The sequence below is a fragment of the Mytilus edulis genome, chromosome 13, assembly GCF_963676685.1.
Source record: "Mytilus edulis chromosome 13, xbMytEdul2.2, whole genome shotgun sequence".
NCBI lineage: Eukaryota > Metazoa > Mollusca > Bivalvia > Mytilida > Mytilidae > Mytilus > Mytilus edulis.
In genome coordinates this window covers 2,952,595-2,976,841 of record NC_092356.1, presented here as the reverse complement: position 1 = coordinate 2,976,841, position 24,247 = coordinate 2,952,595, and the positions used below count along the sequence as shown (strand labels likewise).

General features: G+C 32.7%; 1 protein-coding gene across 6 annotated transcripts; it reads right to left on the bottom strand.

Annotated features, from left to right (window-relative positions):
- Nucleotides 1-9,548: 9,548 nt before the first annotated feature.
- On the bottom strand, nucleotides 9,549-23,253 carry LOC139500870 (fringe glycosyltransferase-like). 6 transcript variants are annotated; one of them, XM_071289763.1, is made up of 5 exons: nucleotides 22,503-23,253; nucleotides 16,690-16,738; nucleotides 14,816-14,858; nucleotides 11,733-11,767; nucleotides 9,549-10,098 (listed from the first exon to the last, which is right to left on the bottom strand). In XM_071289763.1, exons 1-5 carry the CDS (start codon nucleotides 22,614-22,616, stop codon nucleotides 9,998-10,000), a joined length of 342 nt encoding a protein of 113 aa, XP_071145864.1. In that variant the 5' UTR covers nucleotides 22,617-23,253; the 3' UTR covers nucleotides 9,549-9,997. The 6 variants fall into 6 exon arrangements, 3 of the variants coding, with proteins under 3 accessions (XP_071145864.1, XP_071145866.1, XP_071145865.1); XM_071289765.1 differs by lacking the exon at nucleotides 22,503-23,253 and adding an exon at nucleotides 19,541-19,606; XR_011658385.1 differs by lacking the exons at nucleotides 11,733-11,767; nucleotides 22,503-23,253 and adding an exon at nucleotides 19,541-19,606.
- Between the last annotated feature and the right edge of the window lie 994 nt (nucleotides 23,254-24,247).

Sequence of the window (24,247 nt, the reverse complement as noted above, 5' to 3'; positions counted from 1 at the left end):
AAATTTTGAATAATGAAATGGAAATTTTGAATAATGGAATGGACTGGCAGGACCCTTCAGCACCTTATTATAAATATATATTATACCTCAATCGAAAGCTTATTAAAAGAGGAACAAAATGTATATAGTCAATATGTTCCGCAACGCGTATTAGAGGAGTAACGAACGACTCAAATGTCAAAATACGCATCAACATTGGGAAATAGCCAATTTTGAATACTGAAATGGAAATTTTGAATAATGGAATGGACTGGCATGACCCTTCAGCCCCTAATTACAGATATATATTATACCTCGATTGAAAGCTTATTATTAGAGGAACAAAATGTATATAGTCAATATGTTCTGCAACGCATATTACAGGAGTAACGAAGGACTTAAATATCGATATACGCGTGAACATTGAGAAATAGCTTATTTTGAATAATGGAATGGACTGCTGCAACTCTTCAGTCCGTAATCAAGACAAAATTTATACACCAAATGAAAGCTTATTGATAGAGAAATAAACTGAGTAGAAATGATATGTGCCTGAATGACCATTATAGGGTTTACGGAGGACCTAAATGCCAAAATACGCGTGAAAATTAAGAAATAGCCAATTTTGAATAATGAAATACATATTTTGATTAAAGGAATGGAATGCTGTGACCCTTTAGCCCCTAATTATAAATAAACCTTATACCTCATTAGAAAGCTTATTACGAGAAGAACAAAATGTATATAGTCAAGATGTTCTGCAACGCATATTAGAGGAGTAACGAAGGACCTAAATATCGAAATACGCGTGAACATTGAGAAATAGCCAATTTTGAATAATGAAATGGAAATTTTGAATAATGGAATGGACTGGCAGGATCCTTCAGCCCCTAATTACAGATATACATTATACCTCGATCGAAATCTTATTATTAGAGGAACAAAATGTATCTAGTCAATATGTTCCGCAACACATATTAGAGGAGTAACAAAGGACTTAAATATCGAAATACGCGTGAACATGTAGAAATAGCAAATTTTGAATAATGAAATGGAAATTTGGAATAATGGAGTGGACTGGCAGGACCCTTCAGCACCTTATTATAGATATATATTATACCTCAATCGAAAGCTTATAAATAGAGTAACAAAATGTATATAATCAATATGTTCCGCAACGCATATTAGAGGAGTAACGAACGACTCAAATATCAAAATACGCGTGAACATGAAGAAATAGCAAATTTTGAATAATGAAATGGAAATTTTGAATAATGGAATGGACTGGCAGGACCCTTCAGCACCTTATTATAAATATATATTATACCTCAATCGAAAGCTTATTAAAAGAGGAACAAAATGTATATAGTCAATATGTTCCGCAACGCGTATTAGAGGAGTAACGAACGACTCAAATGTCAAAATACGCATCAACATTGGGAAATAGCCAATTTTGAATACTGAAATGGAAATTTTGAATAATGGAATGGACTGGCATGACCCTTCAGCCCCTAATTACAGATATATATTATACCTCGATTGAAAGCTTATTATTAGAGGAACAAAATGTATATAGTCAATATGTTCTGCAACGCATATTACAGGAGTAACGAAGGACTTAAATATCGATATACGCGTGAACATTGAGAAATAGCTTATTTTGAATAATGGAATGGACTGCTGCAACTCTTCAGTCCGTAATCAAGACAAAATTTATACACCAAATGAAAGCTTATTGATAGAGAAATAAACTGAGTAGAAATGATATGTGCCTGAATGACCATTATAGGGTTTACGGAGGACCTAAATGCCAAAATACGCGTGAAAATTAAGAAATAGCCAATTTTGAATAAAGAAATACATATTTTGATTAAAGGAATGGAATGCTGTGACCCTTTAGCCCCTAATTATAAATAAACCTTATACCTCATTAGAAAGCTTATTACGAGAAGAACAAAATGTATATAGTCAAGATGTTCTGCAACGCATATTAGAGGAGTAACGAAGGACCTAAATATCGAAATACGCGTGAACATTGAGAAATAGCCAATTTTGAATAATGAAATGGAAATTTTGAATAATGGAATGGACTGGCAGGATCCTTCAGCCCCTAATTACAGATATACATTATACCTCGATCGAAATCTTATTATTAGAGGAACAAAATGTATCTAGTCAATATGTTCCGCAACACATATTAGAGGAGTAACAAAGGACTTAAATATCGAAATACGCGTGAACATGTAGAAATAGCAAATTTTGAATAATGAAATGGAAATTTGGAATAATGGAGTGGACTGGCAGGACCCTTCAGCACCTTATTATAGATATATATTATACCTCAATCGAAAGCTTATAAATAGAGTAACAAAATGTATATAATCAATATGTTCCGCAACGCATATTAGAGGAGTAACGAACGACTCAAATATCAAAATACGCGTGAACATGAAGAAATAGCAAATTTTGAATAATGAAATGGAAATTTTGAATAATGGAATGGACTGGCAGGACCCTTCAGCACCTAATTACAGATATACATTATACCTCGATCGAAATCTTATTATTAGAGGAACAAAATGTATCTAGTCAATATGTTCCGCAACACATATTAGAGGAGTAACAAAGGACTTAAATATCGAAATACGCGTGAACATGTAGAAATAGCAAATTTTGAATAATGAAATGGAAATTTGGAATAATGGAGTGGACTGGCAGGACCCTTCAGCACCTTATTATAGATATATATTATACCTCAATCGAAAGCTTATAAATAGAGTAACAAAATGTATATAATCAATATGTTCCGCAACGCATATTAGAGGAGTAACGAACGACTCAAATATCAAAATACGCACCAACATTGACAAACAACCAATTTTGAATAATGGAATGGACTGGCAGGACCCTTCAGTCCCTAAGTATAAATATATATTACACCTTGATCGAAAGCTTATTAATAAAGGAACAAAATGCATCAAGTCAGTATGTTCTGCAACGCATATTAGAGGAGTAACGAAGGACTTAAATATCGAAATACGCGTGAACATTGGGAAATAGCCAATTTTGAATAATGAAATGGAAAGTTTGAATAATGGAATGGACTGGCAGGACCCTTCAGCCCCTAATTACAAATATATATATACCTCGATCGATAGCTTATTGATAGAGGAACAAAATGTATATAGTCAATATATTCCGCAACACATATTAGAAGAGTAACAAAGGACTTAAATATCGAAATACGCGTGAACATGTAGAAATAGCAAATTTTGAATAATGAAATGGAAATTTTGAATAATGGAGTGGACTGGCAGGACCCTTCAGCACCTTATTATAGATATATATTATACCTCAATCGAAAGCTTATTAATAGAGTAACAAAACGTATATAATCAATATGTTCCGCAACGCATATTAGAGGAGTAACGAACGACTCAAATATCAAAATACGCACCAACATTGACAAACAACCAATTTTGAATAATGGAATGGACTGGCAGGACCCTTCAGTCCCTAAGTATAAATATATATTTTACCTTGATCGAAAGCTTATTAATAAAGGAACAAAATGCATCAAGTCAGTATGTTCTGCAACGCATATTAGAGGAGTAACGAAGGACTTAAATATCGAAATACGCGTGAACATTGGGAAATAGCCAATTTTGAATAATGAAATGGAAAGTTTGAATAATGGAATGGACTGGCAGGACCCTTCAGCCCCTAATTACAGATGTATATTATACCTCGATCGAAATCTTATTATTAGAGGAACAAAATGTATATAGTCAATATGTTCCGCAACACATATTAGAAGAGTAACAAAGGACTTAAATATCGAAATACGCGTGAACATGTAGAAATAGCAAATTTTGAATAATGAAATGGAAATTTGGAATAATGGAGTGGACTGGCAGGACCCTTCAGCACCTTCTTATAGATATATATTATACCTCAATCGAAAGCTTATTAATAGAGTAACAAAATGTATATAATCAATATGTTCCGCAACGCATATTAGAGGAGTAACGAACGACTCAAATATCAAAATACGCACCAACATTGACAAACAACCAATTTTGAATAATGGAATGGACTGGCAGGACCCTTCAGTCCCTAAGTATAAATATATATTTTACCTTGATCGAAAGCTTATCAATAAAGGAACAAAATGCATCAAGTCAGTATGTTCTGCAACGCATATTAGAGGAGTAACGAAGGACTTAAATATCGAAATACGCGTGAACATTGGGAAATAGCCAATTTTGAATAATGAAATGGAAAGTTTGAATAATGGAATGGACTGGCAGGACCCTTCAGTCCCTAAGTATAAATATATATTATACCTTGATCGAAAGCTTATTAATAAAGGAACAAAATGCGTCAAGTCAGTATGTTCTGCAACGCATATTAGAGGAGTAACGAAGGACTTAAATATCGAAATACGCGTGAACATTGGGAAATAGCCAATTTTGAATAATGAAATGGAAAGTTTGAATAATGGAATGGACTGGCAGGACCCTTCAGCCCCTAATTACAAATATATATTATACCTCGATCGATAGCTTATTGATAGAGGAACAAAATGTATATAGTCAATATGTTCCGCAACACATATTAGAAGAGTAACAAAGGACTTAAATATCGAAATACGCGTGAACATGTAGAAATAGCAAATTTTGAATAATGAAATGGAAATTTGGAATAATGGAGTGGACTGGCAGGACCCTTCAGCACCTTATTATAGATATATATTATACCTCAATCGAAAGCTTATTAATAGAGTAACAAAATGTATATAATCAATATGTTCCGCAACGCATATTAGAGGAGTAACGAACGACTCAAATATCAAAATACGCACCAACATTGACAAACAACCAATTTTGAATAATGGAATGGACTGGCAGGACCCTTCAGTCCCTAAGTATAAATATATATTTTACCTTGATCGAAAGCTTATTAATAAAGGAACAAAATGCATCAAGTCAGTATGTTCTGCAACGCATATTAGAGGAGTAACGAAGGACTTAAATATCGAAATACGCGTGAACATTGGGAAATAGCCAATTTTGAATAATGAAATGGAAAGTTTGAATAATGGAATGGACTGGCAGGACCCTTCAGCCCCTAATTACAGATGTATATTATACCTCGATCGAAATCTTATTATTAGAGGAACAAAATGTATATAGTCAATATGTTCCGCAACACATATTAGAAGAGTAACAAAGGACTTAAATATCGAAATACGCGTGAACATGTAGAAATAGCAAATTTTGAATAATGAAATGGAAATTTGGAATAATGGAGTGGACTGGCAGGACCCTTCAGCACCTTCTTATAGATATATATTATACCTCAATCGAAAGCTTATTAATAGAGTAACAAAATGTATATAATCAATATGTTCCGCAACGCATATTAGAGGAGTAACGAACGACTCAAATATCAAAATACGCACCAACATTGACAAACAACCAATTTTGAATAATGGAATGGACTGGCAGGACCCTTCAGTCCCTAAGTATAAATATATATTTTACCTTGATCGAAAGCTTATTAATAAAGGAACAAAATGCATCAAGTCAGTATGTTCTGCAACGCATATTAGAGGAGTAACGAAGGACTTAAATATCGAAATACGCGTGAACATTGGGAAATAGCCAATTTTGAATAATGAAATGGAAAGTTTGAATAATGGAATGGACTGGCAGGACCCTTCAGCCCCTAATTACAAATATATATTATACCTCGATCGATAGCTTATTGATAGAGGAACAAAATGTATATAGTCAATATGTTCCGCAACACATATTAGAAGAGTAACAAAGGACTTAAATATCGAAATACGCGTGAACATGTAGAAATAGCAAATTTTGAATAATGAAATGGAAATTTGGAATAATGGAGTGGACTGGCAGGACCCTTCAGCACCTTATTATAGATATATATTATACCTCAATCGAAAGCTTATTAATAGAGTAACAAAATGTATATAATCAATATGTTCCGCAACGCATATTAGAGGAGTAACGAACGACTCAAATATCAAAATACGCACCAACATTGACAAACAACCAATTTTGAATAATGGAATGGACTGGCAGGACCCTTCAGTCCCTAAGTATAAATATATATTTTACCTTGATCGAAAGCTTATCAATAAAGGAACAAAATGCATCAAATCAGTATGTTCTGCAACGCATATTAGAGGAGTAACGAAGGACTTAAATATCGAAATACGCGTGAACATTGAGAAATAGCCAATTTTGAATAATGAAATGGAAATTTTGAATAATGGAATGGACTGGCAGGATCCTTCAGCCCCTCATTATAGATATATATTATACCTCAATCGAAAGCTTATTGATAGAGGAACATAATGTATATAGTCAATATGTTCCGCAATGTATATTAGAGGAGTAACGCAGGACTCAGATATCGAAATACGCGTCAACATTGAGAAACAACCAATTTTGAATAATGAAATAGAAATTTTGAGTAATGGAATGGACTGGCAGGACCCTTCAGCCCCTATTTATAGATATATATTATACCTCAATCGAAAGCTTATTAATAGAGGAACAAAATGTATATAGTCAATATGTTCCGCAATATGATCGTTTCAATAACACGGCTAAGAGCAAAAAATTCTCCTACGATGGTCTTGGGACATGTCTTAGTCCTAAGACACCTTCGATGACACGACCCCAGGTCACTACAATTTAATTTATTTATCTAAAATGTACGCTTCCGTTAAACAATGGAAATTAACACTGTATACAAATGTATTATAATTCTGTTGGCTGGTAAAGAAGAATTTTACAAGCCTGTCGAAAGAAATTGTACAAGCCAATTCCGTAGAAATTATTGTATAGCGTGAAGATTGTATGTTTTTCTTGTATATGTTTCGATATTTTACAGATCGTTTTCAAAACTCCATGTCCTTGTTTTGATTCCAAAATATGTAGTCATACTTGAATGCAAATGTTTTAGCTCACCTGACACAAGGGCTAGGTGAATAATTCTCATCATTTGTCGTGCGTTAACTTTTACAAACATAAAAAAGAAAATGTGGTATGATTGCCATGCAATGAGACAACTCTCCACAAGAAACCAAAATGACACTGAAATTAACAACTTAGGTCACCGTACGGCCTTTAGTCAGGTAAGAAAGGCACCGAAATGACAATGTAAAAAAATGAGGACATACAAACTGCACTCAGGACATGAAATATATGTTTTAGTGTGTTGTGAAGGTATGCATTCGATAGGTAATATAACTCTTCATCTAATAATTTTTGTTTTGATAAAATCATTTTAACATTTTAACATTTAAGGAGTTTTCATCGGTCGTTTTTGTGAAATATGTCAGGCATGACCTAGGATTATATATATTGAATACCAATTATCAGGTTTATTATGCCTAGCCAGTCAAGGTCGTTAAAAACTTCCATTTGTTGTTGTTTATTAGGTCATATGGTCTTTAGTAGTTATTGGTGATGGTACTAACCGCATACAAGTAAGTTTGGCAAACAAACAAAATAAGATGTCTTTTGGAATATCAAAAAACAATGAAGATATATTGTTTTAGAAAAAAACCGCTAAATAAACATTTTCCTTTTTGTTTGTAATAATTGAAGACAGTCGAGAAATATGAGAAATCTACATATATAGTTTGGAAATGTTAATTCAATAGACCACTTTCGAGTTCATCCGTCACCGGAAAAAACTCGTCAATTATACGCGCCTTTATGACGTCATTTACCAGATAGAGGGGATCGCCTGTATCCCTGCACTATTAACGTTCATCAAGCATCTTAGTGATCGTCATTATGCAGGATAAACTAGAAATAATGCTTGTTATATAGGTACTTAATGACAATTCCCTAATGACAGTAGTGCTGATTGTCAATTTTGAGAATTCAATTTGCCGAATAATTCGTACAATATAAGTATAGTTTTCCAACCACTCGCTCAACATTTGAATGGAAGTGACGACGCCCCTAAACGCACAAATGACGTTCACTAAAACCAGAGTTTTTGACGGAAATGCATCGAACTCGAAAGTTGTCTATTCATTTCATTTCATTAACTTAATAGAAACAAAACATATCGTTATTTAATATTTTATTTGTATGGATTTTCGTACACTATATTTTATTTTAATTTCGTGCGATGAAAATTTTAGTTTTATTCTTGCTTCAAAAATTAAGAATTGTCATCGAAAGATGTATTAACGACCTACTTCTTTCGATGACAGAAACCAACCCGCGTCAGTATACACTCCAAAATTCTTTTTTTTGATGGGGGAGTGTTATGACGACAAACGCCCGAGAGCTGTAACCGAGGTGTTGAATAATGGACATTCATTTAACTGTCTCACGACTTTGGTACTGATTATGCTACCTGTCATCATTATTACTACGTCAGAAACTGGTAGACTAGTACGCCATCATCGTTGTTAGCGGGCTATCAAGCTAACCAACCTGGGCCTGAAAGTAGCCGTTGTGAAATACAAAAGAAACATCAAAAGAGTAAACAAACCAAAAATAACTCAGCATAACCAAGATGGTCGTGCAACAAAATAGCGGCCTTCAACCTGTTGCTGATTACCAAGGATTTGTATAGTAAGTCTTACTATACAAATCCTTGTGATTACCAACTGCAGAAAATATCTAAAGCTCACCAATTGCCCGCGGGATGTATATCCAGTCAATGTCGTTAAACACTTCCATCATCATCATGTTAAACCACGTACAACAAGATCAAAGCCACAAACATGATAAGCAGAAAAAAACCATTATTATAGTCCATTTGCCAATTCCCGACCCTGTAATTAGATACCCTTTTTTTAGTTGTCTCCATTATGAGGGACATTCATTTTTTTCATTAACAATGGAGAGCTAGCAGGAACAGCAAATTTACCTGTGCGTAATCTTAGGTTTTGAAATCTTTTAATTACATTAATTTGTTGTTTAGATAAATAGTTACGACATCAGAAATTATTTTTCATACAAAATTAGTTTAACCGCCGATACATCATTTTCAATTCATCATACTTTGCATTGGCAAAAGCCAATATTGTCCGGTATGGAACCAGTCTAAGATTGACAAAGGGAAGTAATTTGTTTAAAAAGTTTGTAATAACAGAATCAAATCGGACCAAACATTTTGCCTTATTTTGCGTTAGAAATGCACAGAAGACTAAATTGATGATATACATGCATTGGTTTAAGAATGGGATTTAAAAAGAGATACTGAAATGTTTTATTTAGTGTATAAAGTGCTTTTTCAAAACTAATATATTTTCTCGTTTCAGCTGAAAGTACCTCTCTTATAACTGTTTATGTGCTGCTTAAAAATATATTGCAGCAAGTTGAAATGTGAGCTTTAAGTTTTTGGTAAACATGGAATTGATGACTGATTGACTTCAAAATGTATCATATGCATGGTACCACAAGCTCACATGATTGATTTAATTTTTGTTGCTTAATATTCAGTGGCAAATATTTCATTCATGTTCACGACAAGAAGAGATTAACAATTAATACAATCGCCTTCTGTTAAAAATGATGTCTGGGATGAAGGTGAGTGAAATTTGGGCTATCACTGGAAAATGCAGGTATATGTAAATTGATTAGGGACAGATATTTTGCGCAGGCTAAAGGACACCCAACTCTGGCAAGCCTTGAAGGGTTGTACCGCTTGTCAGAAGAAGACCCAAGTGACTGTATTCCTATCCCCCATCCAACCTTAGGGTCAAACAAGTTCACATGAAGCTTGATATCAAATTTAAGGGAAATGATAGATAGTTCTTGAGTAAAATTTTATGATGATGTCATACATGGCAATAAATATTATCTTCATATAGTCCTAAAATTGGCAGTTTATAATGTTAATTCAATAAACAAAACATTCTTGGAAATAGAATGTTTCAGGTTAGGTCAGTGTAGATGAAACAAATTAATCTTGATTTGCTGTTAATCATTTAGAAAGTTATCAACTTATTTCATCAACTGCATGTCTTAATTATTTCTTTTTTAATTAATATACCTTTTTTCACTTTCCATGAAGATGTCATATTCTCTAGCCATCTTACAGCACAATCCTTGTCTAAAATAGAAAAAAAGAATATTGGATCATTTTTGTGGATAGAGTACATGGAGTTCTGCAAATCGTCATGTGGGTTATCTTTTCCCACCCTGATTCAATATATAATACATGATGGTAGACGGTTATTTTCATATGTTTTTGTGCTCAACCCAGTATTTATGACTTGTGAATTTCCTGTAAAATTAAACAATGCACAACAACTGAAAATATTTTCACATTATTCGATGAACACTCTCTAACAGGGAGGTAACTTGATAACCACAAATGATAAGTTACTAATTATATATAACAGGCAATATGCAAAGTTCAGTGATAGTAAGTTTCTCAGGGTCCTTTCTTGTTTTAAAGAAATAAGTCACACGATATTATCAGAAAGTAAGGAACAATACATCATTTGCATGAATTATCAGTAAAATTTTAGGTAAACAAAAATTCACATGACCTCCCTTACAGAAATTGCTAACAAAAGCACATAATTTTCACATGTGAAGCACATGAGATGCAAGTAAGAATTGTATGCAAATCAGGTTGCTCATATGTGCAGTTTGGTAGTTTAGTTCATATGTGCCCACAAAATTCAAACATAATGCTCACATGTGCAATTCAAACCTCAGGTGAGCTTTTATCATCCATGTTAGTTTTATGTTAGTTTTGTACTTTGAAAAGTTTTTCCATTCTTCTAACCATTCAAAACTAACCTACATCATTGCTCATATGAGCTTTTTCAAAATGACATGCCCAGTGATGTACTTCCTGTAAATTCAAATTCATGAAAAGCATGCAATAAATGGAGGTAGATGGATATGGAAAATGTTAAGTCCTATATTGTGCTATTTGAAGAAAGGCATTGTTGAAATCTGATAAAACCAGTGTGGCTGTGGTTAATTATTTGTAAGTTATCATTTCTAATTCATTATTTTCATTTTTGTGTCAGATTTTGAAATATATTACAATTTTAAGTCCTTTATGGGAATATATATACAGGTTGCTTCAAAATAAGTACTACATGTATAAAGATTTTTCCTTTTTAAACTTTTTGAAATACAGTACTTATTAATCAAAGACATTCATTGTATACTAAACTTGCAAGTCCCTCTATTAGTTTTATAATGTAATATTATGTTTTTAGTAATGATCATGATTATTGTTTAAATAAAAAAAAAAAATGATATGAAAATCATAATTAACTGACAATAATTAAAGAATAACTCTTTTAACATGATGTATCAGTTATTTTATTTTCAACTGAATTATTTAAGATTTTCATTTAAATTTGAAAAATATTCCTTTTTTAAAGCAGCCATTTTGTTTTGGTCAACTATAATATTTACGTGTGCAACATGTGAGCAATCTAATAAAATGCACATGTGAAACAAAAGCACATATGAGCAGTTGCATGTGAGGTTTTTAACATGCAAATTAGGTTAGTTTCATATGTGCAATTTTTTTGCTCACAAAATGCTCACCTAATTTGCATGTTAAAAAACTCGTGTGCAATCATGTTAGTTTCTAACGTGAGCATCTTATGTGCAACTTATGTGCAACATGTTAGCACTATTTGGTAAGGGCCTAAGATTTCAGAAATGTAATTAATAAGAAGGTGAAAATTAGAAAAGTGTATTCTAAGTGCAAACCTAAATGTATTAGTCTTTCCTTCCACATCGTTTGACTTCAGCAATACAAGGCAGATGCAAAGGAAAATATCAATGTTACATAATTTGTCAGATCAGATTTAACTTAGTAAATTGATTGGTGTTGAACACAACTTTCAGCACTTTATTGCTATCGGGTGATGGTCAGATTTTATCGGTGAAGGAAGCCAGTGCCTAGAGAGAACCATGCCACCAACCTTTGGTAGGAAAACTTACAATCCTAGTAATGTGGGACTAGACCTCACAACATCAGTAATCTGACAAGCTAATAGTACAGTAGTATTACTACTTAGACCACTCAGCCGGCGTTTTGCATTTGCGCCGATATTTTTACAGGTAAATTACAAGTGAACAGATATAAGAAGATGTGGTATGAGTGCCAATGAGAGAACTCTCCATCCAAGTCATGTTATTTTTAATTTATCATTATAGACCTCTTCCGTTAGCCACTTGTACAAATTTAATGAATCACCATGGGGAGGTGGAAGAAGGCCTACAAGATACATTTCCAGACTTTTTCCTTGACCGTACCCATAGTTCTTTAGCCTCCTTGTCTTTCGGACATCTGCCACATGATTATGCTCGTTCTATGTTTTGACAATAGAATCCGTGGTGACTCTGGCTTTACATGATTTTATGGTACATTTGTAGGATATGTTGTTATGTTTCAGGACATTAACTAACCTTCCAATATGTATGGCCCTCTTTGGCTCGTTTCAGTGTGCAATATGTCCATCGTGTTACAACGAAGTTCCAGAACAATATGAATCAAAATTAACATGAATAAACCAGATTTTACCAATGGTATCATATAGTATAGTACATGTACAAGTATTAACGTACCTGTAAATCTAATTACAGTGGCATAGCTAGGTCATATTTACGTGTACGCCCGAACCTTGGCAAGGAATTCAAAATACCAAAACGGGTAAATGTCAAACAATTGCTGTAGTGGGTTAGAACTTGGGAGCGAACTGGAATCTAAAGATATACCATTTCTGTCATTAAAAACTCATCAGTAGCAGCATACTTTAGAATCTTAATGGTTTATTTGTTATGTTAAATATTCATGTTGTTTTTTTTAAATATATTGGCTATTGGATTTAGAGAAAATGTCAAAACCAGTAACTTTAAAAATATATTCAAAAAGAGCTGTGGGAGTAAAGCACTCAACCAACAAACCCACATATTTTATGTCCAAATTTCGTAAAAGAGGGACGAAAGATACCAGAGGGACAGTCACACTCTAAATCAAACACAGAAAACTAAAAAATAAACAACAAGAACCCAACAAAAAACTAGGGGTGATCCTAGATACTCCGGAAGGATACGCAGATCCTGCTTCACATGTGGCACCCGTGGTGTTGCTCATGTTCGGTAAATAGTCTAATTCGATAGGTCACATTCATGAAAGGGAAGGAGATTGTAGTTACGGTGTAAGGACATATCCGATATCCGATATCATTATTGAAACGGTTATTTCATAACAGTCAAACAACTCGCGATGACGTCCGTAAAATTTACGAAGGGATTATTTCATTTCACCATTTGGAACTCTTGGTTTAATAGCTTCCTTGTGAGCAGCAATCCTCTACCAAGAAAATCATGATAGGAAATTGGCGCAAATGAAAAAATGAAATCGGCGCAAATGAAAGAATGAATATTTTCTTAATCGGCGCAAATGTCATACGCCCCACTCAGCCAAGTGCTACCACCCCCATGATTTCATCAACCGCCCTTTTTAATGATGCTGAAACAACAACTTTCTCGAAAATCCTATTTCACTAAACAAAATACTCTAAGAATCTGCGGCTCTTTTTGCAATAAATCTTATCAGTAAAAATCCTCATAAGTCCAACACATTTCAGTATAACTTATAAACATATTTAATTGTAAGATGTTTAAAGGAAAGAGTCACAGGCATAAAAGAATGCCACTGGTTGAGTGGTGGATTGTTGTGACTACTGGGGATAAATCTTAATGCCAGGGGATTATAGGTAAATCTATATATAAACTTCCATAATAGAGAAATATCTTTGTTGCATTATATGTACATTCCTAAATGCAGGTCCTGGGATTCTGAACTAAGTGATGGTTTGTACAGTAATACACTATGAAAAATCTCCCTAGATATTAAACGGTAATATACATGATATACCAGTGTTGTTATCTCAAATCACCAGAAAATCATCTGTGTTATTGTAATTTACTCTAAACCCAAAGGGGTGAATTTTACTGAATCATCCTGTGTGTATTGCACAAGTTATATGTGGTTCAACTGGGATTCAATGACACATAAATAAAATGCATATAAAAGCAGTTTTTGTATCACTGGTTTATTGTTTCAGTTTGAAGACAAATATTTATCATTATCAAATAATTTACCAAAATCTGATTAAGACATAATTGAAATAAAATGACTATTTCAAATGATGAGACTGTCATTAAAGTGAGAGGGTTAGCGCTATACTATCAGGTTTAATCCACCATTTTCTACATTTGAAAATGCCTGTACCAAGTCAGGAATATGACAGTTCTTGTCCATTCGTTTTTGATGCGTTTTGTTATTTGATTTTGCCATGTGATTATGGACTTTCCGAATTGATTTTCCTCTAAGTTCAGTATTTTTGTGATTTTACTTTTTCAAAAAGATTTATAAAGAGATTGAAAAATAATTACAGGCTGCAAGCTACATTTTGTCCAACATTATAGACTAAAATTAAGAAAATTTTAATTCATGACCAACATTCTGACTAAAAAATGTAACAAAATCATCTTCATTTGAGGGGAATAAGTTTAACTATAACGAATGGGCTGACAATATATACAACTTATTTGTAAATCTTGTCATGCTACCCTAAACCTTGGAATAATTCTAAATTTCAGATAAAAAATTTCACACTTTTTTTTCTGAAAACTTGACATCTGTAACTATTGCAATTTCAACTATTTTCCAAGAAGAAAGAAATGACACTGAAATTGTGTTCTCAAATTGCATAAAGAATGTTGATATAATGTTGTTGACATTTCTCTGATCTTATTTACATTTCAATCTAAGTAATTACCTGTAATGTGTATCTGCACAAAACGTGTTGATGAAATGATCAGCTTAAAAAAAGAAAATAGAAAGATTATGCTAATAATTCTTTTTTTCTTCAGACATGTCAGATTTTTATTCTAAATTCAAGTTGGTCTAAATAAAATTATAAGGACAGATATCCCATCAAAGTATACTGTGGATTCAGTATAATCATGATAATTCAAGAGATACACTTTCATTGGATTACATCAGTAAAAGTAACAAGTTTAAATGTTCAACATTGTCTATCAATTTGTATGCAGATGTTGACAAACCACCAGATTGAAATATCCCAAAATATAAATGAATCCACAGTTCTAAGATCTTTATCAGGTTTATATTGAATAATCTTAAATTTAAGTTACCATGCATATGATTACATATATGATAAAAGAAAATCTCATCATTTTAATTGATATACTAGAACACACCTGTGATATCGCGGGTTCGTGACTGAATTAAAATATATAACTATGTGTAAGCCTTATTTTTAAAGTATTGGTATTGTCATCTGATAAAGTCATGCCGATTATAAGATACACAGTTTCATTGATATACCACAATGATTACAAGTCTGACCTTAAGCTTATAACAATCAGACATAAATTTAAAGGGAAGATGGCATTAATCCAATTTGAATGATGAGGAACAAAATGATCAGACAAGAGGTTATCTCCCCTTAGGACAAAGATGTACTTTAAGGAGAGTTTATATGTTCTATTACAGTCAGGAAAGTGACGAGACAGCATTCTTGTCTGACTGGAAAAATGTACTGAAATTAAACTTCTTTCATGATCATCATTAAACCTCTAACATGCTGACATATCATATCAAACCTCTAACGTATTGACCCAACAGACATTTACAGCGGGTAATTTCTCTGAAAATTGAAGCTGTAAGCAAATTCTAAGGTTTCTTTCAATTAGCATGAATAGTGTTTTAATTTAAAAGTCTTTGAAGTTTATTTGTTGATAAACCTTTAACTTTAAAGTATTTACAAACATGATAAATTTAAGGGAAACAAGTGAAACTGCGCGCTACTGCTCACTGATGATACCCCCGCCGCAAGTGGATGATATTAATACATGTATTATAGTGTAAAAATATGCAAGTGTTAGGTAAACAGGAAGTTGTCGAGTGATGAATCTGTAAACGCATCACACGGTATAGCTGACTTATATAAATCCTGAAACCAAATTTCAGAAATCCTTGTATTGTAGTTCCTGAGAAAAATGTGACGAAAATTTTCAACTTGGCTATCATGTGTCAAATCATACAAGTGTTCGGTAAACAGGAAGTTGTCAAGTGATCAATCTGAAAATGCATCACACGGTATAGCTGACTTATATAAACCCTGAAACCAAATTTCAAAAATCCTTGAATTGTAGTTCATGAGAAAAATGTGACGAAAGTTTTCAACTTGTCTATCATGTGTAAAATCATACAAGTGTTCGGTAAACAGGAAGTTGTCAAGTGATCAATCTGAAAACGCATCACACGGTATAGCTGACTTAGATAAACCCTGAAACCAAATTTCAGAAATCCTTGTATTGTAGTTCCTGAGAAAAATGCGACGAAAAATAATCATGGGACGGACGGACTGACTGACGGAAGGACAGACAGAGGTAAAACAGTATACCCCCCCTTTTTTAAAGCAGGGGTATAAAAAGCATTTTGCTTAAGAAGAAATTACATTTGGTATGTTATTGTTTATCAGCATATATGTACTTCATTGTATCCCAAAATAATTTGTAAAAAAAAAGATAAAAAAATCATAGTAATTTTTAACTCAAACTTCATGCATGTAACATTTACATGTATATATCATGTACATGTATACCTGACTATAGAAAAACTTACCATGAACATTTTCTGGAATGGGTGAATCATTATCTGTAAATATATAGGTCTGAAAAGGAGAATATATATAGAACTGTTATCATGTACTAGAATGAAACAATACATTTTGTTCATGACATAAAAGCTGGATGTATTTTGCACATCTAGCATATATATACAATGACTTTTATTATTATGTAAAAATTATTATGTAAAACTATATTGATTATAATTTAAAATTAAATCTACAAAGGAGTAGGTTCAGTCATTGTCAGTAAGACCCCTTTTTGGCCACAAAATATAGAGTTTTACAAAATTGTTAAAATGTAAACCTTTAGTTATTTATTGGACAGTAGAATGCTTCTGTGTTATGTTTATCTTTTTAATACTGGTTAATGAAATCATTACAGTGTATACTGGCTGGTCATTATCTCGTATGATACGATTTTGACACACATACCGGCATAGCTAATGGATATGCATGAATAAGATAAGATCAGCACGTGTAGCCTAAACTGAGAGTTGTAGATTTGTAGGATAACTGTATATATGTAGTTTTTGAAAATATAGAATACAGAGCTCCAGATAAGCTTCGTATTTGCGTGATCACGCAATACAAATAATAAAAAAAACCAATGCAATTGCCCATTGCAGGGTTCAATAACCCAATTAATTCAAAGGAAAACCCAATTATATGCCAAAACCATGAGTTCTCAACCCTTTTATTGGTTACCGTTTGCGTTATTTACTCTTATCTGTTTACAGTCGTCGGGTAAATCTATTTTTATAATATTTATAATTGGAAATTTCCTTTCGTTCTAGAAATAGATCCATGCATCAAGCAGCTACAATGGGTCCTGTTAGAGTTTTCCCTTGTTCAATAGGTACATGTGTTTTTGAAAACATTTCGATCTTCTCTGTGTTTATCGAATTAGCGTGTGTCATGTAGTCATATTTTTTTTGCATTGCTCGGGATTTATCATAACATACATTGAATTAAAACGAAAGTGAATGTCCAGTAAAAATATTGAATAGAAGCATGTTTTCTGCTTCTTTTGAAAAGCTGAGGGAAAGTTATGATGATAACAAGACTAGGAAGCGTCCATGGAACGCACGGGCGTGTGTGCGTACTAATGAGAACATTGCTAATTAACACGGGGTTTCGCCAAAAACGAAATCAGTTGGAAAAAGTGAAATGGCCAAATCAATTATGACATGATAAAGCATCAGAAACCAAAAGTTCTAATAAAAGACAACTAAACCCAGATTTATGTAAATTGAATAAAACAAAAACATTCCAAGTATAATTAGAGTTTATATACTATTTTTTTCCTTCATTTTACAGTTAATTAATGAATACACACACAGGCACTGGTCTCAGAATTTATTATATAAAGGTATAAGACGAGTGCCTGTGAATGCACATATCCGTTTTTGTGAGAAAATACAAAACTGGCAGAAGGTTTGAAACGGGACACAAATTAAAACTATAATTGCTCCTCAGTGAATAAACCAAATAAAACAGCTAGCAAATAATCCTAACCCTAACCCTAAACCAAATAAAACAGCTAAACAAAGAAAGAAACATACAACATGACATATTTAAGATGGAAAAAAATCTTGGGTTGATATTGCCTAAATATTCAATATTGTGTTGATGAAAAAACCCAATACATTAAGGAGCTTAGTGGTGAAAAACCCAATTTGGTATTAACTTGAGGGGTGAATTGAAATTGATAATGCAATTAAAAAACTTTATCACCCAATTATATAAGAAAATGGTGGGTAAAAACCCCAATTTATGAATTTTTATCTGGAGCTCTGGAATAGATACAAAAATATGTGTTTTTAATAGTATCCGAGCAAGTAAAACACGGATCTATCAGTATGTATGGTCAGATTATGTTTCTGTGTGAAAGAGAGAGTTGTTCCCCTTTTGCCAGTATTTTGTATTTATGTTTGTGACGTCATCTTTGTCTGATTAAAATGTAGAAATGGAAGCTGATGTGTTTTTATGTGTCCGTATGTAATCGCCTCCATCCATGCTACCAGAGCTATTCCCCTAGTCTGTAATATCTGCTACATAAATATGGGCTGTTTTTGACAATACAATGCACATATATCCGGTACTAGCACCATTAAGTCATGCTAAATTACTGAAATCCTCATAATTCTAGCATTTTAGTTAAATTTTAGACGGTTTTCGTGTAAGACAAAAGTGGCCGCATTCGTGTTCATCCTTAATATTGAAATGTAAGTTGTATTTTATGATATAACATATATAAAGGTTGAGGATGAACACGGATGCGGCCACTTTCATTTTTACCAAAAACCATCTGAAAAGTGACATTTTTCAGCATATTACTGTAGGTAGATTTTTCATATTTGAGCTTGAATCGGATAGTTTTTAATGACTAAATCTGTTAAAATCTTTCACATAAACTAATTAATTCAAATAAAATAGACACTTAAGTGTTTAAAAAGTGGTCAAAATCTTTCGTCAGATGAACCTGAAATATTTGAGGCCAAAATCGGTCCTTACCGGACCTACTCCTTTAATAATTTTCCTATACTTCAAAGATATTCATGTAACTTCATTATCTGTTTTCTGTATAAATTCATATTTTTTTCATTTTCTGTTTATACATGAATTTGTGTTTCTTTTATTTTCTGATTCATTTTAATAAATTTTGAACATTTACCAGGCATGTACATCATTCATGTCATTCAGAATTTCTGTTTAGCATCACAAAATTTTGTATCAAGCTTGAGTTGTCATTGATATCATCATTATCAAACTAATTTTATAAAATCTTACACATGTAATTAACAATTCAAGTATAAAGCCATTAAAGGGCAACGTTCGTCATACTTTCAACATCGACTTCAATCAAATGCTTTGAATCTCTAAATGCAATTGTTCATGCCAAACACTCACGTGATACCACATGGACTTTACCCTATTATACGGGGAAGATAAAACCCGTGGATTCTGGATTCCGGTAAAAAAGTTTTGAGCGGGAAATACAAATATAAGATTTTCGGTAGGAACGGAAAAAAATTAAAATAAAATATTGCTGGTAAATACAAATAAAAGATTTTCAGTCGGAACGAATTTATAGGATCGGTCGGTAAAGGGCAAACAAACAATATTTTAATTTATGCCTGACAAAGTTTAATTTTGGACCCTTTGGCCGTCAATGTCAAAATGAATGTAGACTCTGATTTGGATCAACTTGTTGAATACTATGCCCAAAATCAGAAATCAAATGACATGTTTAAATTTAGCATACATTGTATCTAAATGCATAATTTATAAAACAGCAAGAAATTTCATGAACTACAAATGCTGTGAACCATCTGACAATACCATTTCCTAAATGTTGTGACTACTAACCATATAACCAAGGATTTGAAATTTCACTATACAAATCCTTGACATGACTAAATTGTGAGTTGGATAGAGTAAAACCAGATGCTCCGCAGGGTGCAGCTTTATACGACCGCAGAGGTTGAACACTGAACGGTTGGGGCAAGTATGGACACAACATTCAAGCTGGATTCAGCTCTAAATTTGGATTGTGATTAAATAGTTGACACAGCATAGGTTTCGGACACAGAATGAATGTGGTCTAATGAACTTAAAATATTTTGTTTGCCTTTGAGCAATTCACTATGCTGTTGAATATTAATCCTCTAAAAAAAATGTTTGAAGAAATTTTCTTTTTATTTCATTGTATTTATGAAATCTGAAATGAGAAAATTTTAACCCCCCCCTTTTTTTCACATCCCCCTTTCCCTTTTTCCAAAACTGATCTCAATTCAAATTTCTAATGGAGTTTGCAACAATAACTACTCATTTAAATACATCATAAAATATTAAAATGTAAAATAAAGTGCTTGTTATCACTGAATGGTAAAGATTGTTTTAATTTATCAGTTGGTAGTAAAAGTGAATATACATTGTTTATTGTATAAAACAATGATTTAAGTTAATTCAACTACTATTCTGGACAAAGAAAGATAACTCCAATCAATTGAAAATTTCTTGCTATTGCACAATATTGTGCAATTAGATATTTCTTACTATTGCGCAATACTGTGCAATTGAAAATATTTGCTATTGCACAATACTGTGCAATTGAAGATTTCTTGCTATTGCACAATACTGTGCAATTGAAAATTTCTTGCTATTGCACAATACTGTGCAATTGAAGATTTCTTGCTATTGCTGAATACTGTGCAATTGAAAATTTCTTGCTATTGCACAATACTTAATATAATAATTTTGGATCCTGATTTGAACCAACTTGAAAACTGGGCCCATAATCAAGAATCTAAGTACATGTTTAGATTCAGCATATAAAAAAAGCCCAAGAATTCAATTTTTGTTAAAATCAAACTTAGTTTAATTTTGGACCCTTTGGACTTTAATGTAGACCAATTTGAAAATGGGACTAAAAATTAAGAATCTACATACACAGTTAGATTTGGCATATCAAAGAACCCCAATTATTCAATTTTTGATGAAATCAAACAAAGTTTAATTTTGGACCCCGATATTTGGACCAACTTGAAAACTGGGCTAATAATCAAAAATCTAAGTACATTATTAGATTCAGCATATCAAAGAACCCCTAAGATTCAATTTTTGTTAAAATCAAACTAAGTTTAATTTTGGACCCTTTGGACCTTAATGTAGACCAATTTGAAAACAGGACCAAAAATTAAGAATCTACATACACAGTTAGATTCGGCATATCAAAGAACCCCAATTATTGAATTTTTGATGAAATCAAACAAAGTTCAATTTTGGACCCTTTGGGCCCCTTATTCCTAAACTGTTGGGACCAAAACTCCCAAAATCAAACCCAACCTTCCTTAAGTGATAATAACCCTTGTGTTTAAATTTCATTGATTTCTATTTACTTATACTAAAGTTATTGTGCAAAAACCAAGAATAATGCTTATTTGGGCCCTTTTCTGGCTCCTAATACCTAAACTGTTTGAACTAAAACTCCCAAAATCAATCCCAACCTTCCTTTTTGTGGTCATAAACCTTGTGGTAAAATTTTATAGATTTCTATTCACTTTTACTAAAGTTAGAGTGCGAAAACTAAACGGATTCGGACGACGACGACGACGCAGACGACGACGTACGCCAACGTGATACCAATATACGACCAAATTTTTTTTAATTTTTGCGGTCGTATAAAAAAGATCCAAACTTTTATTTTAAAATGACTAAAATGTGTGCAAAATTTCTGGATCCTTGGTTTTGATTATGAACTCTGATTTGACTGTCTGAAAAAAAGAAAACGACTTTCAATTCTATCCAAAATTGATAGAAATCATTGTCTAAAAATTTCAGATCCTTGCACAAACAATTACTGGATATTGATAATTCTACAAAAAAAGGTACAGTTATTTAAAAGGTACTGTAATATTTTTTCTGTCTATGAAGAAATAACATAAAAAAATTTGGTGGACACTGAATAACGCGGCGTGTAGCAGGTTATTTAACAGTGTGCACCACATTTTTTATGTTATTTCGAATAGATAGAAAAAATATTACAGTTATTTCTTGTAATTTAATTCTAAATTCCATTTTAAACCGTAGAAAACCATGAAAAAACGTTGATGACGTCATGGTCACATGACTAAATTATGTCTATGGGCTCATAACGAAATAACGTCAGGCAATCAGAAGACGCGTTACATCCAAAATTAAATTATGGTAAATTATAAACATCTCCAGTCATAAAAAAGTATTTATCAAGTACAACAAACTGTACCATGTTCGTCATTGTATATCAGAAAATCAAGATGCTCACCTCATCCTTAGCTAAAGGGATCCATGTTTCCATCAGCAAATCAAGTCTTGAATTCCTGTTTGATTTAGTGGTTTTAACAGAAATAAATATGTCAGACTGAACTGTTTTCCTCATCACATTTTTAACATTCTGAATACGGTTCTGTTTTATTTACCATTTTTGTTTACAATTTCATCTTTTCCCAAGTTTTCATCATCTGCAACAGAATTGACTCCATTTGTTTTTCTTTGGAATATTATATGGTCAACCACCTGTTGTTCTTTCTGCAGCGATAACTGTCTTCTATAACTTCTCTTAACATGCTTAACCTCGTGCTTAACAAACTTTGTAAACACAATTTGCTTTGTGTGTATGCGTTCTGTATTTGTGACAGAAATTAATACAAGTGCAAGAATAAATGTGACAATCACAAGGAATATTGCAAATTCTTCGCAAAGAAATTCGCATCACTTGTCCACAGATGTTTACTGGTGTCTTTCTGCATTCCGACACATTACAATTCATGCAAGCAACCTGTACAATCGCATGCTCAGTAAACTTTCCCACGGTTGTAAACTTTGATTTACCTGGATCTTTGAAAAAGTAGGTCAACGTATGAGCGATGTGTAAAAAGGTTTCATTATTTATAAATTCCGTATAACATGTATAAGTCAGCATTTCACCAAAGTAGGCACGGGGTTAAAGTATGCATTTCCCTGCATACATAAACTTTAACGATATATTTTTCTATGAAAAAACTTATTTGTTCATTGAACTATGGTATTATCATTAAAGGCTTTTACATTATCTTTCAGATGCACCAAAAATTAGCTCAATTGCGTTTATTTTTGTGAAATGCCGACACTTCGAAATTTGAAGACGTATATATGATGACCTATGCGCTTGCTTCAAACATATAACTTAAGAGTGCACGGTGTTTAATCATATTTCATAAATAAAAAGCGATATATATATATATTAGTTTAATTGATTGAGATCATGGAGATTTATGGATAAGCATTGGCATATCTCATAACCATGACGACTATTTGACCACGCCCCCTCAGATTTGGTCAAAACTCGCCAATATATAGCATGAACCCCTCAGGTGGTTCATGCAAAAAAATATAGGATATGTGGCCACATCACAGGAACTCGCAATGTTTACTAAAATGTGTTTGTGCTTTCGATTTATACAAGTTTACGGCTATTTCTTTTTTATAATATAAATGATACTTGAAAAACAATCAATTATTGCAAAAAAAAACAGATGTATTATCTTTATTTGTCATGTACCTCATCCTTGGTCAACGTATATAACACTGATTTCGCTGAAATGTTTTTTAGAATCTGTAAAATTGTTTAAAACAAACAAAAATGTACTTTTAATTACATATATAACGTAAGGGTACCCAAATTGCACCGAGTACCCAAATTGCACCTATTTAGAAAAAATAGCAACGGAAATCTTACAAGATTTCCTAGAGACCCCCCCCCCCCCCCCCCCCCCCCCCCAGAAAATCAAATGGTTGCTGCCTAGGTGAAAAACTGTCAAAATAGGTGCAATTTGGGTACCGTCACGTTAGGTCCGAATAATAGTTTTTAACTGCATTTATTGTTGCAATTTTGTCATTTTAGACCGAAATGCGATTATTTTTTATGATACTGAGAAAAACTCGCTTCATTCATAATGTTAAATCGAAAAATCGAGAATTTTTTTTTAATTATTTCGATTACAATTAAACCTTGTCGCTTGCCACATGAAC